At 38.3% G+C, this 21,565-nt stretch overlaps 2 protein-coding genes and 1 non-coding gene across 4 annotated transcripts in view; all 3 read left to right on the top strand.

Moving 5' to 3' along the window:
* The window catches only part of LOC137047333 (uncharacterized), a 43,296-nt gene extending 29,215 nt beyond the window's left edge, over positions 1–14,081 (top strand). The window contains exons 1-4 of one of the 2 annotated variants that reach the window (XM_067424937.1): positions 6,646–6,769; positions 6,867–7,196; positions 9,681–9,749; positions 13,580–14,081. In XM_067424937.1, the coding sequence (XP_067281038.1) occupies positions 6,709–6,769; positions 6,867–7,196; positions 9,681–9,749; positions 13,580–13,752 (633 nt within the window). In that variant the 5' untranslated portion in view covers positions 6,646–6,708 and the 3' untranslated portion in view covers positions 13,753–14,081. Of the gene's footprint in view, positions 1–6,645; positions 6,770–6,866; positions 7,197–9,680; positions 9,750–13,579 lie in introns of those variants that run through there. The other variant, XM_067424938.1, reaches the window with a different exon arrangement.
* Positions 14,082–14,863: 782 nt separating this feature from the next.
* nrm (nurim) lies at positions 14,864–20,310 on the top strand. The gene is made up of 4 exons (XM_067426117.1): positions 14,864–15,078; positions 15,574–15,767; positions 18,154–18,330; positions 19,364–20,310. The coding sequence occupies exons 1-4, from the start codon at positions 14,928–14,930 to the stop codon at positions 19,655–19,657; spliced, it is 816 nt and encodes a 271-aa protein (XP_067282218.1). The 5' UTR covers positions 14,864–14,927; the 3' UTR covers positions 19,658–20,310.
* Positions 15,450–15,522, top strand: trnak-cuu (transfer RNA lysine (anticodon CUU)). The gene has a single exon. It is a non-coding gene; the product is annotated as a tRNA-Lys (tRNA).
* Positions 20,311–21,565: the final 1,255 nt, after the last annotated feature.

Raw genomic sequence — 21,565 nt, 5'->3', positions numbered from 1 at the left:
GGTAAATAACACAATAGACATGAAATCTACAAACTGTGAACCATAACGCTGAAAATAATGAATTAATTTCAGTAGAGCCAACTCAAATTAAAGAACTGAGTTTCAAACTAATGATACAAACTAGCATTTATAACTTTCTTTTTCTTTTGAGTTGCCAAAACTGACGGCTAAACTCCGAACACATCTTCCCTTCTTCAGAATGACTTCAGTGCCGTTCTTTGTTCTTTTCTCAGAGAAAAGCTTAACTCAAGTCTTCCAGAGTCGCGGTCAAAGCTGATTCGACAGACCGCCGTTCGCCAGTTTCTGTGTTTACTAGAAGCATGCAAACGCAACTCGGCCGTCGTCATTATGGCCCCGCCCACCGACTCTATACACGATGTGATTGGCCCGACCAGAGTTTGCCGTTTACAGCTCAGAAGGGTATTGAGAGTTGCTAGACGACACTCGAGGGCAGATTAGATTTGCTGCCGCTTGGGGGCGTCTAGATTTCTAGGCAGGCCACTAGTGGAATGAACGGTTAATGGTGATAAGGGATAGCTAAGAGTGGTCCAGACCAGCCTTACGAAAGTATGACTTACAGAAGGTATCCTTAACTAAGTTCGTTTTGGGAAACACATATTAACGTTAAGGGATACCTTAAGGTATTACTTAAAGGGGGGGTGAAACACTCAGTTTCAGTCAATCTCATGTCAATCTTGAGTACCTATAGAGTAGTATTGCATCTTTCATATCTCCGAAAAGTCTTTAGTTTTATTATATTTATAAAAGAAATATAGGCTGTACCGAGTCTTTCCGGAAAAAACCGAGCGCCTGGAGGCGTATCGAGTGGGCGGAGCTAAAGAATGACGAGCGCAAAGCGGTGACGTCCTCAAGCGTGGAGAAACCCATCGCTATCAGATTCAACTAATACAGATAATGATCCAGAATCAGATCCGGAGGCTGAAATAAACTGAACAGGAGAAACAGCAGCAGCAGGACGTCCGTCTCTGTGGTATGGACTGTATTTAGTGGCCTGCCAACATTTGTGTGTTTACTCGCAGTTTATGAGGACATGATTCGGTTTATGGACTATTGTATGCGACTAAACCTTAGCAGTAGCAAGCAAAACGGTTTAGCACGTCAGACTAGTGTAACATTATACAGAGAACAGCAATGGAGTCCGTTAGCGCATCTGAATGACGAAGCACGCGATCGTGTCGTTTACTGATGTTTACTCACGCGACGATAGCCGACAGCACAGACATCTGAAGCAGTTTTACTCACCGGCTGCTTCCAAAGCAGGACCGAACCTTTATCGCTGGGACCGCTCCGTCAAAAACACACTTCTTTGGTATGATTTGGTGAAGTCCTGACAGCAGTGACCGTGGAGATCCACTTTTAGACGCGACTGAAGCGATGTTGTGAAGCTTCCCGTCATTTCTGCGTTCAAATCGGTTCAAATGCAGCGCTGCCTTCCCAGAATGCTGTGCTGAAGCGTTGAAGTCACTCGACGTCACCCATAGGAATAAAGTGGAGCGTGGCGCGACAGAAGTGTTCACGGACGACTGGATCTGCAGCTGAGAGTGTTTATGGGCGTGCGTTTCCTCTCTCGCTCTAGTCACGCGCGCGCACCCTACCGGGAGAAGAGCCCGTACGGCCCATACAAGGACCTTCCGCTCTATTAACGTCAAGCCGACCCATACTAGAAAAAAACTCTCCGAAACTTGTGAGAAACCGGAAGGAGTATTTTTGACACAGAAATACTCCATCAAACGTCCAACATTAGTTTTTGAAACTTTGTCTATGTTTAGGATGGGAATCCAAGTCTTTAACAGTGTAAAGCTCAGTATGCAGGAAACAGCATTTCACCGCCCCTTTAAGAATGACGTAGAGTTCAGAAGGTTTCGGGAAATGCAGCCCTGCTGTTTTAACATGAAAAGGCTGGTGAGTTCAGTTGACATTTTACATTTACATTTATTCCTTTAGCAAAGCAACTTACAACTCAGGAATACAGGAAGCGATCACCTGTCATGAAGACGCGAATAATCCAAAAAGTGCTCAAGTTTCGGACATTGCTTAGAGTAGCATAAGCTAGAATAGGGAGGGAACAGTTTTGCTTGGTTCTTTATAAAAATGTATATAATATCAGGATTTTATTATATAAAAGGGATATATAAAATAGCACAGACTTTGTGCTTTGTGATTGTTTACATGCAGCTTAAAGGGAAGGTGTATCAAAAAGGCTTTTCTCAAAACTTCCACATAATCCGCCGTTTTGTGTTTCACCTCAGGGAGACGCCTTTTGCTGTCAGTCGTGGTGGTGTTCGTTCTCCTGAAATTTCTCACATTTGGAAGTGAGTACTATATCCCTGCAATGTTCATAATGTCAGGATTTTGTTAAAGAAAACACATTAATATGGCACTGTTTACGTCCTCAGGTTCTGCTCCCGTACAGAAGAGGTCCAGCTGCCGGTGTTTTCTGTCCTGTGATGGAGCGCCGGAGAAGGTGAAGCAAAGGAAGAGCGTTCATGTTCTAGTAGAGCAGAATTCAGAAACAATTAAGGATGAAACGTTCTCCAGTCTGTATGAAAACGGCCGCTGTTCAGTGCCAGGCTGTTTCCAGAAGGACTCACGCTACACGTTAAATATTTACCCTAATGAAACCAAGCAAGCACTGACGGCGCTCTACGAAAAAACCGACATCCAGCCTGGTAAGCTATTCCATTAAACTTTCATTCTTGTGACATAACAGTGGCAGAATGAGCAGCTTGAGCAACTTTCCCTAAAAATATGATTAAAAATCCCAGACTCACATTGAGGGGGTCAAAACTTTATTACATGTTTATTACAAATATATTACTTTATTTATTTTTATAACAGGTTAGCAAAATGATAATTCACACTAGCAAAATGCTAAAACATTTTAGCATGTTTAAATCAGTTTAACAAAGTCTTAATATGCTAATTCACTAATCAATATAAACAACATGCTAAAACATGTTAATAACTTGCTAATTCATGCTAGAAACGTGCTAATTAATGCTAACTAATGTGTTAAACTTTACTTTACTCTAGTTTTTAAATTCTAATATCATGCTGAATGAATAATTGTATGGCTCACCCTCTCAAATTTCCCACAGAGTGTGATAGGCCTACAGAGAAACCCTCAGGAGACAGGATTGTGGGTAAATAAACTAAAGAGCTACACACACCATACGTTTGTATTCATTAGAAATGTTCTCTCCCAACATTGGAGCAGGAATTCATGCAAAGATGTGTGTGTTTATTTCCCTCCACAGGTGGTGCTGGCAGGAATATATCCAACACACTCCTGATCCTGATGATCATCTGCTGTTTTGTTTTTTAAACTCCTGCCAAAGTAATGGTGCCATTTTCAGCATCACTGACCTCAGACGACCATAGGACTGTTTACAGAACTCACTACTAGAGTTTGCTCAGACTTTTTTTCTCCCTGTATTGCAGTCTATCCTGTAAACTCTTGCACACTATCACTTTTGATGCACACACACAGGTTCGTCAGACGTCAGTTAGTTTCGATGAAACGTAGCCGAGTCTACTTGAAAATTAAAAACGTGGTCCCATCATGTCAACTTCGGTATGATTTCCAGCTCATATTCTGAACACAAACGTCCTAAATTGGAGATGTTATACACTGAACAAAATTATAAACGCAACACTTTATTTTTGCCCCCCTTTTTCATGAGCTGAACTCAAAGATATTTTATATACTATATAACTCTAATTAACTCTTTCTAGGTACACAAAAGGCCTAGTTCTCTCAAATATTGTTCACAATGTTAAATCTGTGTTAGTGAGCACTTCTCCTTTGCCGAGGTAACTGATTAGACTGAATGATCTGCCTTAGGCTGGCCACAATAAAAGGCCACACTAAAATGTGTGTGTGTGTGTGGGGGGGGGGGGGGGGGGGGGGGCACAAGATAACACTTACCCGAGATAACACTTTTGCAGAGATTGTGTTATCTCGGCAAAGGAGAAGTGCTCACTAACACAGATTTAGACAGATTTGTGAACAATATTTAAGAGAAATAGGCCTTTTGTGTGAATAGAAAAAGTCTCAGATCTTTCAGTTCAGCTCTTTAAAAATGGGGCAAAAACTAAAGTTTATAAAAAAATATATAATATTGCGTTTATAATTTTTCAGAGTATAAATATAGTACCGGTCGAAAGTTTGTAAACATTACTATTTCTAATGTATTGGAAAGAAGTGTCCTCTGCTTATGCATTTATTTGATCAAAAATACAAAAAAATATTGTAATATTGTGAAATATTATTATATTACAACTTAAAATCATATTTATTTTATTTTAATATACTATAACATATAATTTATTTCTCGGATGCAAAGCTAAATCGTCACCTGCCATTATGCTAATCTAATATTAATGTTGGAAACAGTTGTGCTGCTTAATATTTTTATACCTGGATGTGATTTGGCAGCTCATTCACGGCAGCTTCAGATGTAGGCGGCATTCGGTGTTGATGCTTAGAAATAAAACAGAGGTTTAAAAGTGAGGAAAGCAATGCGATGGGTTTGACCTCGGTCTGCAGCATTAAACATTTCTAGCAGAAGGGAAGCGTCTGCCTCTGAGATCATGCAAACATATCACACTTCTGACCCAAACTGTGAACACAGTCCAAGAGGAGCAGTCAAACTCTCCTTCAGAACTAATGTGAAGCACCTGAATGGATTTGATGCTAAATCTTCTATCTTTATATATTGTATGTCCTATGCTCACATTGCACTAAAACTTTTTGCACTGTAGCTTTACTTTTCTGACTGACTTTCTCATTTGCTGCACATGCAGTACATGTTGTAAGTTCAGTTTTTTATTTTTTACTTTTATATTTACCTTTCTTACTTGAAAAACATTGTACTGTAATAATCCCCGGATCTGTGATGTAAACCCTGATGTGACAATTGGTAAAGTATGTCTGTTTTGTATCCGAAATACCAGAATTGTTGTTTTTTAATTGAGTATTTTTTCATGTCATTACATTGTTTAGAGCATAAGAAACAAAATTTTAAAAATTAAATTATATATTATTGACGTTATGATATGTCCTCTGTAGATAACACCAGGACTCGGTTGTTTAAAAAATAAAATAACATGAAATTCCATGTATAGGCAAAAATATTTTTTTATTATTTTTATTATATATATATATATATAATTTTATATTATATTATATTATTATTATATTTTATATTTTATATTATATTATTCTATTTTATATTATATTATTATTATAATTTAAATATTTTTTTTAAATTCACCAATCCATTTTTAGTTTTTTTTTTAACGAACTTTGTTTAAAGATGAATCTGAACTATGTAATATGTGGCGCATATTTGGGTAAAATGGCCATACTCGTTATAATGGAAGTTGGCAAAATTTTCATAATAATATCTAATATTTCAAAGGAGTATTGATATGTAATTTACATCCATATTCACGTCACAAAAATGCCTGATAAACATGATTTAAGTCCTGGCATCCTCTACAGTAGACATTTATGAAATCAATGCCCTGTTCTGTAACAGAAAGTCATATTTGATTATATATTCCTGAGATGTTGATTTATAACAAACAATTTGAAAATGAATCAGATTTACATTTTAAAAAACATGAAAATAATGAGTTGTTTGTATCATATTGTTTACTATATATTTCTTTGCTCGGTCAGTATCGCTGTGGGGTTTGGATCTTTTGTTGTTGTCGGCTGTAAGGATCTTTAACAGATCTGAAATCATGTGGCGTAGGGATATGGAGCTGTAATGCGGTCAGGACCTGCTGGAACTACTTTTGCAGTGTTACCCAGAAAATAATTACACACCTTTGGAAGGTTCATCAACCAATCAGATTCAAGCATTCAACAGCCCTGTAGTATAAGAAGAATGACCATATTTCACAGACAGGGCTTAGATTAACCCAAAATTAGGCCTTAATTAGTTAATTGGGGCATTGAAGTGAATGTGTCTTAGTATCTAGACACAGCAAAGACACAGCAATGTCACTGTCATATTTAAATAGATGCTTTCAGTTAAAACAGCTCAAACATCCATTTGAGTCTGGGACTAGACTTAAAGGGTCCCTTTTTACAAGATGTAAAGTAATTCTCTGATGTCCCCAGAGTGTGTATGTGACTTATCAGCTCAAAATACCCCAAAAAAGATTTTTTTTATAGCATATTAAAATTGTCACTTTTTGAGGGTGAGCAAAAATGTGCAGTTTTTGTGTGAGTCCCTTTAAATGCAAATGAGCTGCTGCTCCCGCCCCCTTTCTAGTAGAGGGCGGAGCTTCAAGAGCTTGTGTTTGCAGCTCTGATTACCTTACACACACACTGAAAATAACAGAAACTGTTCAGCCTTTTAGGATCAAACCAGAGTCAGACAATGAATATAAAATGAGACAGGATGTTTATGAAGAGATGGTTGACTTTATGCTCAAACAGCAACATTACACACTAACTAAAGTTAAAAAAGTGAAATCATAATCAACTCCACCTTTAGTGTTTCATGATTGACTACAACACACACATAGACCACATCCAATAAAATCAGTATTATCTAATCATGCACAACAAAGTTTGAGCATAGGTGATAAAAAGCTTACAGCTGTGAAAGGAAGTGGAAACTCTGTGTGGTTTAACTCTGAGCATTGTTCTGAAACCGACTGACACACAAAATGGAGAAATTCATTTTCATCTGTGTTTTATCTTCCTGGATTATGCAAATAATAACCAGTGGTAAGAATGCTCTTTAAACCTGCACTTTACTCACCACTTTAACAATTTAAGTAAACTGGTTTATCATTTAATTCATTATCATTTTTATTTTCCCCAGATGAAGTGCTTCTGAGAGTCCAGCTGAGCGAAAGCGTCCGTCTGAAGTGCAACATGACCGACAGATATGAAGTCGCCTGGTTTCACCAGCATCACAAACAACTAACACAACTAATAAACGCCAAAACCAGCAGTGTAGCGGGACGGAAACTGCTCGTTACGTTCAATCACAACCAGAATCGCCTGGTGGTTAATGCAGATGTGGGAATCAACACTGCCTTTCTGGTTATTTCTGGAGTATCAGAGGCAGATTCTGGGCTTTATTTCTGTGGGACAAAGTCTGTGTCTTCGAGGATGGACTTTGAGAAACCCATCAGACTGGAGATTGAGGGTTAGTACTGGTGACTTATACTGCTGAGTTAATGATTCGGCAACACTTCACAATACGGTGCACTAATATGCATTCATTCATGCTTAAAGGGATAGTTCACTTTAAAATGATAATCCTGTCATCCTTTACTCATTCTCAAGTTGTTTCAGACCTGTATGAGTTTCTTTCTTCAGCTGAACACAAGGGAAGATATTTTAAAGAATGTCACACTCTAAAAAATGCTGGGTTGTTTTAACCCAATGTTGGGTCAAATATGGACTAACCCAGCAATTGCTGTTTTTAACCCAGTGATTGGGTTGTTTTAACACTACGTTTGGGTTAAATATTTGCTTAAGACAACCCAATCGCTGGGTTAAAACAACCCAATTGCTGGGTTAGTCCATATTTGACCCAACATTGGGTTGTTTTTTACCCAGATTTTTTTAGAGTGCAGTAACCAAACAGTTAACTGGAGCCATTGACTTCCATAGTAGGAAAATAAATACTATAAGTCACTGGCTCCAGTTAACTGTTTGGTTGCTGACATTCTTCAAAATATCTTCTCTTGTGTTCAGATGAAGAAAGAAACTCATACAAGTTTGAAACAACTTGAGGGCGAGTAAAGGATGACAGAAATATCATTTTAAAGTGAACTATCCCTTTAACTAATGCACAGATAATCATGAGTTAATGTCTGACTAATGGTGAACTAACCCATTTATTAATGATTACTGCATCAGCAACTAATGAAGATACTACACGATTAATAGATTAAGTAATCATTAAATAGTTATTAGTTAACTTTGTCATAATGTATTAATTCCTTAATAACATATTATATTAACTAATAATGTAAATGAATGCCATGCATTTCAACTTCCAGTCGTCTGCTTTAATTATAATGAGCTGCTCGCGCTGCACGGGCCGAGCTGATAATGCTCCGTGCGGCTTTAGATAGTGATTTCAGACTAGGCATAAGTTACTTACTTTCTGTATCGCCGTATTAAGTTTCTAAATAGGTACACTAGAATAATGTTTTTACTTTATTACTGCTAGCGAGCTAACTGGGATAGCTTTGTTTTATTTCCAATCTATCTCATTTTTCCAGAGAGCATTAAAGGGATTTTTTTTAATAAAATTCAGTTTTCGACTATATTCAACGTTTCAGTACACAATACATAATGTTATAAGAGTTATATTCATAAAAAAATGACATGTCTTACCTTTCATTTCATAATCAGGCTGCAGCAGCGTCTTCTGTTGGCATGACTGGACGGTTTGCCGTTAAAGTTTGAACCGTCACTGGGGAAACCGTATTTAACCCAACGGCCGGGTTATTACTAAAAATAACCCAACGATGTTAAAATAACCCAACATTTTGCAAAATAAGCCAACATATTGACCCAATATGTGTAACCCAATGGTTGGGTAAAAAAAATAACCCAACGTTTTTTAGTGTGTAATCATCAGCTAATGATTTATAAAGGTGTCATTATGTTATGACTTTATACTTGTTGAGGCACATGACTATTAACTACTTGATTAAGTAATATTTAATTGTGGTTATGGGTTTTGAATTAATTTTGAAGTAGTTAATAGTCATGTGCCTCAACAAGTAAAGTCATAACATAATGACACCTTTATAAATCATTAGCTGATGATTAATTAAAGCAGACGACTGGGCGTTAAAATGCATGGCTTTGACCCGTTGTGCTCATTAACACATTAATTTACATTATTAGTTAATATAATATGTTTTTAAGGAATTAATACATTATGGCATATTTAACTAATAACTATTTAATGATTACTTAATCTATTAATTACAATGAATCTTCATTAGTTGCTGATGCAGTAATCATTAAAGCTACACTGTGTAACTTTTTTAGTTTATTCTTAGCTAAAAACACTTAGTTCTTTCAAAAATATATGTGCTCATTAATGTATATTTACTTCTTTCAAGTAATAAAGTATTCTCGTAAGTTTATAATAAGCCACTGAAAACACATACGGGTGAGGGGTTCGAATGCCGGTCGCCATGTTGCTCCTCCATCTTGAAAGTACAGTAGCCAAAGAGGGACATACCCGTAAATTCAAGCTTTGCCTTTCGCGTTTTAACACTCGATGGCACCGTCTCGAATGTGAAGAGGGGGATTGCCGTGTTAATCTTGGACTAAATCAGCCACCGTAGGAGTTAAAATGAAATCAAAATTGAGAGGAACGGAAACTAATATTCACTGGATGGTCATAAACCTTTACACCGCTAGATGGGGGAAAATATCACACAGTGGAGCTTTAAAATAATGGTCCAGATCACCATTAGTCAGACATTAACTCATGATTATCTGTGCATTAGTTGAGCATGAATTAATGTATATTAGTGCACCCGTATTGTAAAGTGTCACCAATTATTTTTCTATTGCTGATTTGATATAGTGCGAGTGTGATCTGATCAAACCTCTTTCACTCAGTGTGTTTGATAAAGTGCTCATAAAATATTTCCAGATAAGCTGTCAGACACAGAGGACAAAGATAACTCTGTCACAAAACCGCCAGAAGACGTTGAGAGCACAGGTAAGAGCAGATGCTATTTGTGATATTGTGTTGTCTTCTCACAGCTCTGAAATCAAGTCGCCCTGATTTATACAGCGCTTTCCACAACACAGATTACCTCAAAGCATTTCGCTTTAGAAGAAGAGCTAAAGCAAGTTTCTAATTGCTTCATTTCCGTTGTAGTTATTTCATTTAGTGCCACTTAAACAACACCATCTTCAACCCAAACAGAAACCCCCAATGATGGCCATGATGAGTTTTTTATGACGAGTACATCCGGTGTAATGGGAAGTGTTCCCGCTTCCGGCTGACCTAATGCAGCCAAACAATCACTTAACTGATATTAAAGGTGCACTATGTAGTATTTTTGCAGTAAAATATCCAAAATCCACTAGGCCAGTGTTATATATTTTGTTCAGTTGAGTTCCTACAATATCCCAGATGTTTCCAACTATTTGTAAATTGTATGACTATTGCTATTTTAACTGAGGACAGGGACGTGTCAGCATAGCGTCTGAGCGAGTCGCCTGTCAATCGCGTCATATCTGCGTTATCCTCGGTTTCGGCTTTTATTTGGCAGGAGCGCTTTACTCTTAGCAGTGTGAACAAGTGAACGCACGAGTAACGTCATAACATCATTTTAAACACACTTAAATGAGTCTAATATGATAAACAGAGCTGCTTTACCTCAAAAGCATAACCGGAAGAGCGGATCTGTGCAGGCGCCCGGCGACTGTGCCCCGTCCCGTCATAATAAAAGTCCCGGTATTTGCGAGGCGTGTGTGTGTAACAATCGCTCCAGCGGCCGTGCTCAGCTCCTCAACACTCAGTCCTGCTCTGCTTTTCACTACAGTAACGTTAATAACCACATCCATGAACATGATTTCTGCCCGTGTCCTATTTTCCACCGGCTGTGAGGTAAAGACCATAGACATAATATACGTAGACGCCCCATAGACTTACGCTGCCTATTGGAGCGGACGTATCAGCGCGGCGCCATCTTGGATGGGTCCCCAATGCGCCCCCCCCCCCCCCCCCCCCCCCCCCCGCATTTATGAGGAAGATGTATTCTCAACCTCAATGATCATAACTCCCCGAGTTTTTACCGGATTTTCACACGGTTTGGTTTGTTACAAACTGCAGAGACTTAGTTATGATACAGGACGCTGTCACACATTGAACAATTCTGCTTTCATGTAGAAAGACTTTGTATTACGAGCTTTAACTAAGACATATGGTAGACTATGACATATTGATAAATGTATAAATGAATGAATTTTATATTTTTTTATATAGAAACCAGTTTGATTGTTCATTTGAATTTATTTCTCTCACACACTCACACAGGCATATTGATAAATGTATAAATTTATGAATTTTATATTTTAATAAAGAAACAAGTTTGATTTTTCACTTAGATTTATTTATCTCTCTCTCTCTCTATCTCTCTCTCTCTCTCTCTCACACACACACACACACACCTTCTCTAACACATACAAGCTCCCATATATACTGTACCAGCTCAGAATTATTATATTTTAAAGGCCTAAAGTAAAGGTTATAACTCCAGGTCATTCCAGCATCTTCCATTACCCTGTCAGGCTTGCACCTGGGACTGCGGAGCTGAAATCCTTTAAAGAGAACTGTTCTGCGCAGCTTCTTGCGTATGCTTCACTCTGTAACTCCAGGGGAGTTCATTTTGCGATGTGTTGCAGCCTTACTTTGTGAAATAGGCCTACAGACACCACATATGACACAAGCATGAAATGATAATGATTTATAAATTGTAAAATAACCTAAATTATTGTTCAATCTTACTTGTGAAATGTAATCCCATGCGATCTGGTATCAATATTGCGTTATTGCAACCGAAAGCTGCATAAAACACGGGCATAATTGCTCGCTGTCCATTGACTCTGAATGCTAGCGTTGAGTGGAGAGACCCAACCAATATGGCGGCGACGCTGGATCACGCTCCAGCACATCATGGGGCGTCTATATGATGTCTATGGTGAAGACCACATGTCCTGCGCTCAAACTTGGCGTCATCAAACTACTCATTTTTTTTTAATAGGCGCCCTCCAGTGGATGGAAAGTAGCATAATGCACCTTTAATAATATACATTGATAATGTTCTGTGTGTATGCCAGAGTAAAGAGATGTGTTTTTAGTCTAGATTTAAACTGACAGACTGTGTCTGATTCCCGAACAATGCTAGGAAGACTATTCCACAGTTTAGGAGCTTAGTAGGAAAAGGATCGACCGCCTGCAGTTGATTTAGATATTCTAGGTATGATCAACTGGCCAGAGTTTAGAGACCGCAATAGACCGCAATAGTATAATGTGTTAAGAGCTCGCTTAAGTACTGGGGAGCTAAACCATTTAGTAATAAGTAAGATTTTAAAATGTATGCGATGTTTAATAGGGAGCCAGTGCAGTGTTGACAGAACTGGACTAATATGATCATACTTCCTGGTTCTAGTAAGAACTCGAGCTGCTGCGTTTTGGACCAGCCGGAGTTTGTTTATTAAGCGAGCAGGGCAACCACCCAGTAGAGCAGGGGTCTCAAACTCAAATTACCCGGGGGCCACTGGAAGTAGACTCTGGGTCAGGCTGGGCCGCATTTATTTTTATTTAAAATAATAGACCAATTCAAAGCAAGGCCATAATCAGGTCAAACAGAACAGTGAACGAAACTCTAGATCTAATTCTAGTTGGGAAATAATCAATTTGGGACTATTTCCAAACAATATTTGCATTAATTGTCGTCAAATATATTATTAGTCCCGAGATTATTCGCATGAGTGAATAAATACGCACATCCGCTGCTTATATTTGAGTTCCTCACTGGTCTAACAGAAGACTTTTAGTAAATCGTCTCAAATGTTCAGAGTTCTAATCCGCTCATAGTTTTCTTCAAATTTTCATCAATGGTTGTATATTAAGAGCATGGACACGTTGCATTTTGTGTGCATTTGTGTGTGTGCAATTTAGTTATGTGATTTCACTGGAAAGAATAGTCTCTCTCCGCAACGGCATTACGCGATATATTGAAGCGCTCGTCTGTGTGTGAAGACTGCGCGAGCGAGCATGTGCGCGGACCAAAAGAGAATGTATATCCCGCCTACTTTGATTTGATTGGCCATTTGAGCGCCGTTAAACCACATTCATTTCGACTGTCTGATTAGCCTCTGTTCATGTCAATCACGAGATGTCAACCAATTATACTGCACGAGAGAGTGCTGAGCTAACTCTCTCATATACACACACACGAAGTGAGGCATAAAGCACGGCACAGGCACACGCAACGACTCCGCCAAAAATGGTTTTCAGAGCAGCGCGTGGGCCACACTAACACTAAACTTTGATGTCAAGTAGGGGGCCACAAAATATCATCCTGCGGGCCGCAAGTGGCCCGCGGGCCGGGAGTTTGAGACCCCTGCAATCTATCTATCTATCTATCTATCTATCTATCTATCTATCTATCTATCTATCTATCTATCTATCTATCTATCTATCTATCTATCTATCTATCTATCTATCTATCTATCTATCTATCTATCTATCTATCTATCTATCTATCCATCTATCCCAGCTGGAGTTTGTTTATTAAGCGAGCAGGGCAACCACCCAGTAGAGCATTACAATAATCTAGAGCTCTTGAGGTCATAAACACATAAACTGTTCAGCATTTGTCACTGAAAGCATGTGCTGTAATTTAGATATACTTTAAGATGGAAGAATTAAGTTTTACAGATGCTAGAAACATGGCGTTCAAATTAAAGATTGCTATTGAATATTTAAACAAGTACTGATTTCTCTTCATTCTGCTAAATGTTGTCTGTCTGTAGACGAGGTGACGGTGACGGAGCGTGTGCTGATGTTCGGTGGTGTCGGTCTGGCTGTGTTTGTGTTTTTTCTGGCTACAGTCGCCGCAGGAGGAATCATTCACCATCACGGCCGACAGAAAGGATGGAAAGAAGCCAAACGCTCATTTCTGATGAGACAAAAATCAGCCAAATGACACAATTATGTGCTTTATTTCACAGTATAACTCATATATCCTACTAGTTATATCAGCATTGCTGTAGGAACACACACATGATTAAAATAGACACCTGTGTGTCGGATGCTTTTCCTGTTGGTCTGATCTTCTTTCACTTCAGAGAAACACACTTTAATATCATTAGACCAGCAGGACTGTGTTAAAAATGCTCATTGTGTCTGGCTATACCTTTTAGACTTTTCTATATTTATGTAAAGGACAATTATTATGTACATATAAGCTGTTTTAAAGAGAAAATATAGATGTGAATCTCTTCTGTGGCACATAAAGCTTGATTTAATAATAAATCTCAATTGATGAATTCAATGAAATGTGTAAAACAGCTGCAAACCAGAAATTATGTTTTTATGTGCATGATCATTACCCAATGATAAACCACTTCAAACGTGTTTAAAGTCAGTGATCCTCGCACTTTCAGGGAAATATGCAGAATGATTTCCTGGCTGACTGCATTATGATGATGATGAAAACCACAAAACATACAACCCGACTATAGCTGAGAGTAAAAGGATGTTACTTATGCTTATGTAAAATCATAATTGGCCGAGAAATTTTCACAAAGATGAAGCCTGACAACGCTATACGCCCATGTACTAGCACTCGCTGATTGACCGCCGTAAGACAGCCGCACAAGCCATGAGATTCATTCTTCATCACAGGGTCGCGACGCCGGTTCGAGCCCCGCACAGGGCAGAAAGTTTTTATCGTGCTTTCTGCCTTTTCTGATCAGAGACAATGTATTTACATCAATGGCGTACAATATCAATAAAAAATAAATAAAAAAACGAGTTTAATTCAAACTGACTATCGCCGACACTAAAAGGACGTTACTAAGAAATCACACCAATAATGCTACTGTGTATACGCTGTACAATCTAATGAAATTATTAGTAAAACGTAAAATCTTGTGTTGAATAAATAGGGAAATATAATGAAGATGATCCCTACTGCTGTATGTATTTACAGCTCAATTGTGACATATTTAGAGATGTTTATTATGTAAAGCATGTACAGACAGAGAATTAAATTGAAAAATCACACAATTGCGCCACCCAGTGGTCACCCGCGTGTCACTGCAGCCCCGCGCCCCGCCCGGAAGTTTCGGTCTATCCGTTGGAAATATAAATATTATCATGGCGTCGGTGACTTTTCGCGATTGTTTTCTCTGTGTTTCGGCTTTAATAACCTTCGTGTTTGTGTTTGTGACCGGTGCAGACTTTGTTCGCTTCGTGTCGTTTCGCGCCATCTATCATAACCTGAGCGGGGACGCGCCTCCGTGTCGAGGTAAGGGAAGGCGTTGTCAAAGTTTACAAAAAAAAAAAAGAGCTATAACAGTTACGCAAATGTTATTGTTTCTGAACACATGTGCACATAAATATATCAATGCGACAATTTCGTTGCGAATGCACGTAACGTTAAATGCGCTTTGTAGTGTTTATTAAGTTTTAGTTTCTCGGTAGCTTGATCTGACTTTTATATTAATTTAAAAGAGATTGTTTGTAGATGTCATGTACTGGTGGATTGAAGTGTATAGTTAAACAAGCTGTGAAACTTTCCAATGAATAAAGTCTAAAATTTAAATAAAAACATTTGATAGGAAACGCACGCTTGTGCGTCATGTCGTCATTAAGGAATGCGTGCGTCAGTTGCGTACAGCCCGGCTAGCTCAGTCGGTAGAGCATGAGACTCTTAATCTCAGGGTCGTGGGTTCGAGCCCCACGTTGGGCGGAAAACTTTTTTTTTTTTAATGCTTTCTGTCTGTTTTTTCCTTTCTCTCAGACTCTGTGCCCTGGTCTGTGGCTCTGCGGGACGGGGTGGTTCTGAAGGCTGTAGCTGTGGATGTTTTCCTTCTGGTCCTCTTCAGTGTCCAGCACAGTCTGCTGGCCTGGGCTCCAGTGAAGCGAGTCTGTCAGAATGTGTTTGGGGTTTTAAGCCGATCCTTTTATTGCTTCACCACCGCCGCAGCGCTGCAGGTGAGTCTGCTTATGATAATGCGCTAAATCATTAAAGGAACTGTATGTAAGGCCCTGTCCACACGAACACGGGTATTTTCAAAACCGCAGCTTTTTCTACGCGGTTTGGCTGTTCGTCCACACGCAAACGCTGTATCCGGTTACTGAAACCGGACTTTTTTGAAAACTCCGGCCAGGGTGAAGATTTTTAGAAACTCCGGTTACAGCGTTGTCGTGTAGATGGTGAAACCGGAGATTTCGGCTTTTTAAGTCGAAGTGCGCGCCGCTCTCTCCTATGTTTGACGTCAGATTTTCCACATCTCCTTTTGATTTACGTGTGTCGAGTCTATGCGGTGGATTCTAACAACGCTTATCACATAGCCTACAGATACATGTTCAGTTTCATTGTATTGCAGAAAAAAGTCGCCAGAATGCAATAATACAAAATAGTAAAGCAAGTGTGTGAAGCTATTACAGTCCACTTCGGCCCTGCACCTGTGTATATACAGTTACCTGTCACTAAGTCCAAAGTAAAGGAACTTGTAGAAGGGTTTCACTTGAGCTCATGGCATCCCTCAGTCAGTGCAATGTGCATCGGTGCAGTGAATGGGACCCATGTGGAAATCAGGCAGCCAATCATAGCGTAGTTTTGCGTTCTCATGTGGACAGATTTTTTTTTAAAACCGTGCTCGTGTGGACGCGATTGTTTTTTAAAACGGAGGAGGAAAAACTCCGGTAATAAAAATACCCGTGTACGTGTGGACTAAGCCTAAGACATATATAAAATGGCCCTGATATGTCACTTCTATCGAATATTTTGAATCCTTCTATCACTGCCAGCAGTAGTCCGGCCAGGATATTGCCATTATAAAGTTGTTGTTGCAGCCCTCAACTGATGTTGATGATGTCATGTTGTGTTTTGGCCTGAAGCTCCGCCCTCCACCTATCGACCAATCACAAAGTCTGTAATGTTTCGGCTGAATTTTAACTTTTATTTGAAATATATTAGTTAATTTATTTTGTAATTAATTATAATAAAATGTATTTATTTTAATCAAATTATATTTATTATTTTAATCAATTATTAATTTGTTAAAAAAATATAACTATTGAATTGTATTTATTTTAATAATTTTAAATCGAATGATTTAGATTTAAATGATTTATTTATTTGTAGTTAGATGTGCTGTTTTTTAATTACATTTATATGTATTTTAATCAATTTATTTAAAATGTTTTTTTATGTATCGAGTAATTAAATCAAATGTATTCATCTGTTTATTTTAATCAAATATTTAAGTTATTTAAATTCAATTATTTTTATTTTTTTATTTTTTATTTTATTTTTAATTTGTACAGTTATAAACTTTTTTCCTAGATCATTGTGTGGACCTCAGTTTGACATATATTGAATAATTAAATCAAATGTACTTTAATCACATTTTATTATTTTAATCAACTATTTATGTATTAAAAATATATATTTAATTGTATTTATTTTAATGATTTTAAATAAATCGAATAAGTTTAATCTTATTTGTAAAGTTTGATGTTCATTTAAATAACATTTTAGTTGTTTATTTTAATCAATTTATTTATTTAAAGAAAATGTATTGAATAATTAAACCAAAACTATTTATTTATTATTATTTTAATCAACTATTTATGTATTAAATATTTATATTAGATAGTATTTAGTTTAATGATTTAGATTTAAACAATTTATTATGTTAGTTTAAACTTATTTGTAAAGTTAGTTCATTTAAATCAATTTGTATTATTTATTTGAATCAATTTATTTATATCAAATGTATTAAATAATTAAATGTATTTATTTTAATCAAATGTAATTATTATTTTAAATCAACTCTTTTTTTTCTTCTCTTTTTTGTGTGTGTTTAATCTTATTTTCATTTAATCTATTGAAGATTTTCTCTAATCGTTCCCCCGACCTCAGTCTTAACACACTAACCCTGTCACGTCTAAAGAGTCTTTATAATTATTAAACTTAACTGTTTTTTAATCATTTTTAATCTTAATTGTAAAGTTCGATGTGTTGTTCATATAAATCATTTTTTTATCAATTTATTTATTTATATAAAATGTATTGAATAATTAAATCAAATGTAAAAAATGTATAATTTTTTAATCAATTATTTAAAAATATTAATAATCCATTGTATTTATCTAAATTATTTTAAATTGAATGATTTAGAATTAAATGATTTATTATGTATTATAATTACATTTATTTTTATCCGTTTATTTCTAATGTGGCGTGGAGAAGAGGAAAGCGTAGCTGTGTGTGTTTAACAGCCCAGCGGGTGTCAGTGAATGGTGTGTGTGTTTAACAGCCCAGCGGGTGTCAGTGAATGGTGTGTGTGTGTGTTTATCTGCTGCTGTGCAGATGCTGATGCTGTATTGGGCTCCGGTCAGCGGCGCCCCCTGCCTGTGGTCCGTCAGCAGTGCACCCTGGGACATCTGGTTCCCGCTCATCTGCTTCATCATCCACTTCCTGTGCTGGGCCATCATCTGCAGTATCCTGCTCATCTTTGACTATCCGGAGCTGCTGGGCATCAAACAGGTCAATAACATACACTGTTAAAACATATGGCCGTAGTGTCCCATAGGATTATACAGCTCTGGAAAAAATGAAGAGACCATTCACAATGAGAAACCAATGGTAAGTGGTCTCTTAAATTTTTTCCAGAGCTGTATATATTTTATTACAATGACAAAAGCTGTTTCTTATACAGGAACTGTATTTTAAAATCCTCCCCAACCACTCCTGAACGAACTGCCTTAGAAAATAATTAAACATTTATAGTCAACAAAAAATAATAATTATATATATATATATATATATATATATATATATATATATATATATATATTGATGCGTAGGTCAATGTTTAAACAACCCGCACCCGACCGGCGTTTTCAACTATCCCGCCCGCAACTCGAACCACAAAAAAAAGAAAAGAAAATATTGTACCACCCCTCATTGTTTAAAAGTAGTAAATGCTCATCTTAATCAATTTATTAATTTATATATATATATATAAAATACACCTAAAATAACTGAAATAAATAAATGAAATATAAATAATAATAAATAGATAGTTGGATACCACAATCAAAAGGTGTAACAGTGGTGCAACAATAAGCAACATACACCATGCATAGGTACCAAGAATCAAACCCCACGAAACCACCATATAAAGAGGCGGGATGTGGGCGGAGCTTAGGTGACGCGATGACTAACAGACAGCAGACAAACGGCTATCCAACTGTCAATCAAAGTGACCACGCCCCTCACAGTCGTCATGAAGGGCAAAATTAGCCGTATAGACCAAAACCACAATTTGTCCCAGACTGTAAACATGTTTTTTTCTGCTGTTAAGATGAGCATTTTAACATGAGGCTCAATGAGATTCTGCTCCTTCTGGAGCCGCTCTAGTGGCCAGACGAGGAACTGCAGTTTACATTACTTCCGTATTGGCTTCAAGAGAGATCGCGGGAGGTGCTGCTTGGTAAATACAAACACTTTTCTTGACCTGCCACACCTGCTGTTGTTTATTGTGTCTGTATGTGTGTGTGTGTGTGTGTGTGTTCAGGTGTATTACGAGTGTCTGGGCCTGGGTGACCCCCTCCTGCTGAAGTCTGAGCGTGCCCAGCGGCTGTACTCTCACCTCAGGCATCCGGTGTGTGTGGAGCTGCTGACGGTGCTCTGGCTGCTCCCCAGCTTCCCTCTGGACCGGCTCCTGCTGGCCGCCATCTTGTCTGTGTATCTGCTGCTCGCGCACTCGCTGGACTCTCACGACTGCTCTTACCTGCGCCGCCAGCTCCGCAGCAAACTGCAGCTCTTCTCCTCGCCACTGGAGGACAGCAACACACACAAGACGGAGTGAGGAGTGTGTAGGAGAGAGTGTGTGTGTTCAGGTGCTCCAGGAGTCATGTGAGATGCATGCTGAGTTCTGAAGCGGAGTAAAGTCATACATATGGAGATGATCAAAGTGTTGTGCTGGCAGTGTTTATAGTTCATGTTTACTCAAACCGTACGAGCAGTTTACACACACACACACACACACACACACACACACACACACACACACACACACACACACACACACACACACACTCACTCATCATTATTATATCCTCTCTGTTTATAGTCAGTGAAGAGCAGCACAGGTCAAAGGTCATCAGATTAAACTGCTCTATTCAGCCCTGACATGACACAAACACACACACGCTCAAACACACTCATACTTTTAGACACACACACACAACAGTCATACACAAAAGTAAACACACGCACATTCTCTCTCTCGCACACACACACACAAACACTCAGACACACACACAACAGTCATACACAAAAACAAACAGACACTCACACACTAACTCACTCAGACAGACACACTCTCTCTCTCACTCACACACACACACATACACTCTATCTTTCTCTCTCTCTCACATACACACACAAACACTCAGACACACATTCAAACACAGACACACACACAAGTCATACAAAAAACCAACAGACACACACACAAACTCACTCAGACAGACACACACTCACACACACACACACACACACTGTGTCTCTCTCACACACGCACACAAACACACACACTCAGACACGCATTCAAACACAGACAAACACACACACTCTGTCTCACACAGACACTCTCTCTCACACACACACACAACAATCATATACAAAAACAAACACACGTTCTCTCTGTCCGTCTCTCTCTCTCTCCGTCTCTTTCTCTCACACACACATGCAAACACACACTCAGACACACACAAAACAAGTCAAACACACACACACACACACACACACATTCACTCTCTGTCTCTCACAAACACACACAACAGTCATACACAAAAATAAACACACACACATTCTCTCTCGCACACACACACAAACACTCAGACACACACACAACAGTCATACACAAAAACAAACAGACACTCACACACTAACTCACTCAGACAGACACACACACTCTCTCTCTCTCTCACACACACACACACACATACACTCTGTTTTTCTCTCTCTCTCAAACACACACACACACAAACACTCAGACACACATTCAAACACAGACACACACACAACTGTCATACATAAAAACAAACAGACACACACACAAACTCACTCAGACATACACACACACACACAAACACACACACACTCTCTGTGTCTCTCTCACACACGCAGACAAACACACACACTCAGACACGCATTCAAACACAGACAAACACACACACTCTGTCTCACACAGACACTCTCTCTCTCACACACACACAACAATCATATACAAAAACAAACACACATGTTCTCTCTGTCTGTCTCTCTCTCTCGTCTCTTTCTCTCACACACACATGCAAACACACACTCAGACACACACAAAACAAGTCACACACACACACACATTCTCTCTTTCTCTCTCACACACACACACTCTCTCTCTCTCACATACACACACACATTCTCTCTGTCTCTTTCTCTCACACACACACACACACACGCACATCACCATTCTGTTGGTCAGTAATGTAATGTTTCTGCTTTTATCAGGACTCTTGTTTCGTCGCCACTGCTTGTTTTATAATAATAATAATAATACATTTTATTTATAATGCGTTTTCTTAAACCCACAGTGCTACAGTAAAAAACCTTGTATATAATGCTGTTGTTATTTTTGACATGTTCATCATCAGCAGGTTTGGGATAAACCACTGCACACTGACCTCTGGTGTTTATCAAGTGTCATAACTACTGGAAATATGCTTATTGTTTT

The sequence above is a fragment of the Pseudorasbora parva genome, chromosome 19 (genome assembly GCF_024679245.1).
Source record: "Pseudorasbora parva isolate DD20220531a chromosome 19, ASM2467924v1, whole genome shotgun sequence".
In the NCBI taxonomy this organism is placed as follows: Eukaryota; Metazoa; Chordata; class Actinopteri; order Cypriniformes; family Gobionidae; genus Pseudorasbora; species Pseudorasbora parva.
The sequence above is the reverse complement of the archived record's forward strand: the minus strand, read 5'-3'. Positions and strand labels throughout refer to the sequence as shown.

Excerpts from the sequence above, each read along its gene's own strand:
- nrm (XM_067426117.1), top strand. The coding sequence starts at position 14,928 with ATGGCGTCGGTGACTTTTCGCGATTGTTTTCTCTGTGTTTCGGCTTTA. Across the intron at positions 15,768-18,153 it reads CCACCGCCGCAGCGCTGCAG|ATGCTGATGCTGTATTGGGC; the intron begins GTGAGTCTGCTT and ends GCTGCTGTGCAG. Across the intron at positions 18,331-19,363 it reads AGCTGCTGGGCATCAAACAG|GTGTATTACGAGTGTCTGGG; the intron begins GTCAATAACATA and ends GTGTGTGTTCAG.